At 64.2% G+C, this 3,483-nt stretch overlaps 1 protein-coding gene across 1 annotated transcript in view; it reads right to left on the reverse strand.

Annotated features, from left to right (window-relative positions):
• Window positions 1-2,263, reverse strand: part of LOC103894345 (G protein-activated inward rectifier potassium channel 4) — a 3,865-nt gene extending 1,602 nt beyond the window's left edge. Inside the window, exons 1-4 of the mRNA XM_009273709.2 lie at window positions 2,145-2,263; window positions 1,852-2,011; window positions 592-1,744; window positions 13-345 (exon numbers count right to left, since the gene is read on the reverse strand). Of these exons, the coding sequence (XP_009271984.2) occupies window positions 13-345; window positions 592-1,744; window positions 1,852-2,011; window positions 2,145-2,263 (1,765 nt within the window). The remainder of the gene's footprint in view (window positions 1-12; window positions 346-591; window positions 1,745-1,851; window positions 2,012-2,144) is intronic.
• Window positions 2,264-3,483: the final 1,220 nt, after the last annotated feature.

A 3,483-nucleotide genomic window follows, 5' to 3' on the forward strand; every position in this document is an offset into this window, starting at 1 on the left:
GTGCGTCTCGGCCCGCGGCTCCGGCGGCAGCTCCCGGCTCCGGTGGCTCGTCCTGGCTGCCCTGGGCCACGCTGCCGGGGACGCTCAGCCCGGTGAGAGCATCCTTGCCGGGCCCTGGCAGGGCGCAGGGCTGCAGGAGGTGGTCCCGGTAGAGGCTGAACATGGAGTGCTTCAGCTCATGCAGCTCTTTGGTGCTGGCCGCCAGGGTCTGCACCTCGAAGGTCATCTCGAAGCGGCTGTAGTCCACCCGGAAGGCGCCTTTCTCCAGCGACATGCAGGGCTCGAAGCGGTACCCCCAGAGGGTCTCGTCTGCAGCGTACGAGGTGTGGGCTTGGCACGTCATTCCTGCGGGGAGACAACTGCTGAGCCGCCACCGCTGCTGCCGGTGGGCAGAGCGCCATGCTGCTGCAGTGAACCCCCCACTGCCTAATGAGGGGCTTCCAGCCCTGGGTCACCCATTGTCGGGGAGGAGCCGGTTTCGGCCCCGGGCACCTCTTGCCAGGATGCCAGCCCCGAGCCCAGGTTTGCCCGGCATTGCCGGGACCTCAAGGGAGCTGCCCGTCCCCACCCCGACCCCCGTGGACCACTTGCCTGTGGCTTCCACGATGCCCTCGAGGATGATGATGATTTTGAACTGCTCCCAGTGCAGCGAGTCGGCCGACATGTCCCAGAAGGGGCTGCGGTGGTTGATGATGTGGCAGATGATCTGGGGCTCCACCAGGAACAGGTGGTCCTCCCCCGTGTCGTAGCCCAGGTTCAGCTCCGACTGCTCCAGGGGGATGAACTCCCCCTTGGCTGTCTGCCGGGACTTGATCAGCTTGGCCCGGATCTTGGCGTCCACCATGTGGCTGTCCTGCAGGTCCCCCATGCGAAACATCAGGCAGAGCTTTTCATCCCGGCGGGAGATGACACAGTTCTTGCTGAAGATGAGGGTCTGGGCACACTTCTTGGGCCGGGAGATCTTGACGAACATGCAGCCCACCATCAGGGCGTCGATCATGGAGCCGACGATGGACCGTGCCATCAGCAGGATGATGCCCTTGGTGCAGTTGGCCGTCACCATCTGGGAGCCGTAGCCGATGGTCTGCTGGCTTTCCACTGAGAAAAGCAAGGCGGAGACGAAGCTGTCCACGTTCTTGATGCACGCCCGCCACTCGGGATCGCCCCGGTGCCTGATGTCACACCCCGCCCAGGCGTTGAAGAAGTAGACGGTGCCGAAGACCACCCAGGTGACGATGCAGCACATCATGAAGATGAACCAGCGGTACTTGAGGTCCACGATGGTGGTGAAGATGTCTGAGAGGAACCTCTTCTTCTCCTGGATGTTGCCCAGGTTCACCTGGCACTTGCCCACCTTCGTCACGTAGCACTGCCGCTTGCTGGCCTGGACCACGGGGCCATCCTCCTCCAGCAGCTTGCGGCACCGGCCCTGCAGCCCCTCCGGGGTGGGGGTCTTGCCACCTGCTGAGACAGGGATGTTGGGCATGCTCAGCGAGTGCAGCGGGTACCAGCGGGCGCCCGCCTCCCGTGGGGCGGCTGGCAGGCACCGGGATGGATTGCCAGGATGGTGCTGGGCGGCCATGCTGCCGCAGCTCGGTGGTGGGGACGGCTTGCTGGGGACGATGCTGCCGCGGCGGGGTGGGGATGGGTAGTTTGGCACCAGGGTGCTTTGCTTGGCAGCAACAGCACTGGCTTGCTGCCGGCCGTCCTCTGCCAGAGCCCTGGGGGCGGCCGGGAGTTCGGGCTGCAGGATGGAAAGGAGCCTGTCGGTGAGAAATCGCCTCCAACAACCACGACTGCCTGGTGGCATCCCGTCCGAAGGATGCCCGAGAGCCTCGGTGCGAGCCATACCTTCTGGGGGAAGGTGCCGTACCGGCTGGTGTTGGTGGGTGGCTGGGGCAGGTAAGCCAGCACGTGCTTGGCGGTGGGGGTCTGCGCCGGGGGGATGGAGTTGCTGCGGCCGTGTGGCTCCTCACGCACCCGCCGATGAGGACAAACCTCCCTCAGGGTCCTCGGCCCCGCGCAGGGGAACCATGGCAGTGCCGGGGCAGGGGCTCAGCCCCAGGTGGGGTGCAGGGTCCCGCCGTGGGGGACACAAAGCGGGGGGGTTATTTTGGATGTGGAGGGCAGCGCAGGGCTCCCACCTCTGTCCACAACCCCACAGGTCGGGGTCCAGCGGGGCTGCCCTCGCCCGGCAGCGCATGTGCCAGCTGCGGAGCTGTGCTGGGGCAGCTACGGGGTGGCACCAGATGGCTAAGCCCATTAGGGGCCATAATTGCATTGCAGAGGCCGGGGAATGAGGTGGCCATCTCCAGTGGGGAGCAGCCCTGGCAGTGGGCAAGCTCTGGGTGATCGCCCACAGCTGTGCTCCACGCCCACCCCGGGACATGGTCATATTTGCCAGCTCCCTAACAAGCTCCGAGCAGGAACGGGTGGCCCCTGGATGCAGGAGGAAGGACAGCCCGCACCGGAGACACATACCCCATAGCTGGGCTCCTTGGGACAGGCTTGGCTCCACCTGGGTCCCCACAGGGAGATGCGGTGGGAGGTCACATTCCTGGAAATGCAACCTGGAGAGCAGCAACCCACGGGGATGGAGATGGGGAGCATGGGCACTCTGCCTCCTCCGAGCATCTCCTGCCGCCGCAAAGCAGCAGGACCAGTGGTCCTTGGCGCAGCAATGGAGGATATCAGCCTCCGGACCGACCTCCAGGCCCCGTGCAGACCCCTGGGCGAGGGGGGTACCCACCTCATGTCCAGGTGGAGCGGGTGCCAGGCTGGCAGATGTCGTCCTCGGCTCGTGGCTCGTGGCTCTCCCGTGGGGGGGAACCCTCCGCTGGGCTGAGCTGCCGCAGCCGGGCAGCCGGCGCAGCCGGTGGGAGGGAAGGATGGGGAGCTCGGTGGCGGCCGCCAATCCTGCTCCAGCAGTAGATTAATGGGTGACATTCTGTCTCAATGACAAGCACAATTACCTCAAGATGATTTAATCGGAAGGAGCCGGTGCCCTGATGCCCCGGGGGAAGGAGCAGGAGAGGATTCCCAATGGATTTCCCTGCTCTTGGCCTCGGGATGATGCTCCCCGTCCGCTCTTGGGGACGGGACCATCAGTAAGGGCTGGAAAACATCGTCCCTCTCCTGCCCAGTTTGTGCTCCCTTGCCTCCTCCTTCCAGGAGCCCCCTGCGAAGGTCCCCTCCGATGCTCACCGTGGCCAGACCCCTGGCGCCAGGAGGACTCAGTAATTTACCAGCCTGGCCCCCGATACCCCCCTTGATAAGAAAGAATGGCAGATGAAGGAGAGATTAGTCGCTAATCTCCCAGGGAAGATGAATCTGCAAGCTGGACCCCGCAGAGGGGACGTGTGCGGGGACGGATGGGAGCCGAGCCCCAGCACAAAGTTAGGATTTTCCTGATGGTGAGGCCCACCATCCTTTTTTTTTTCCCCCACCTTTTTTTTTTTTTTTTTTAACAGGTTTTTTTCTCCC

The sequence above is a fragment of the Aptenodytes forsteri genome, unplaced genomic scaffold (assembly GCF_000699145.1).
Source record: "Aptenodytes forsteri isolate BGI_AS27 unplaced genomic scaffold, ASM69914v1 Scaffold187, whole genome shotgun sequence".
NCBI lineage: Eukaryota > Metazoa > Chordata > Aves > Sphenisciformes > Spheniscidae > Aptenodytes > Aptenodytes forsteri.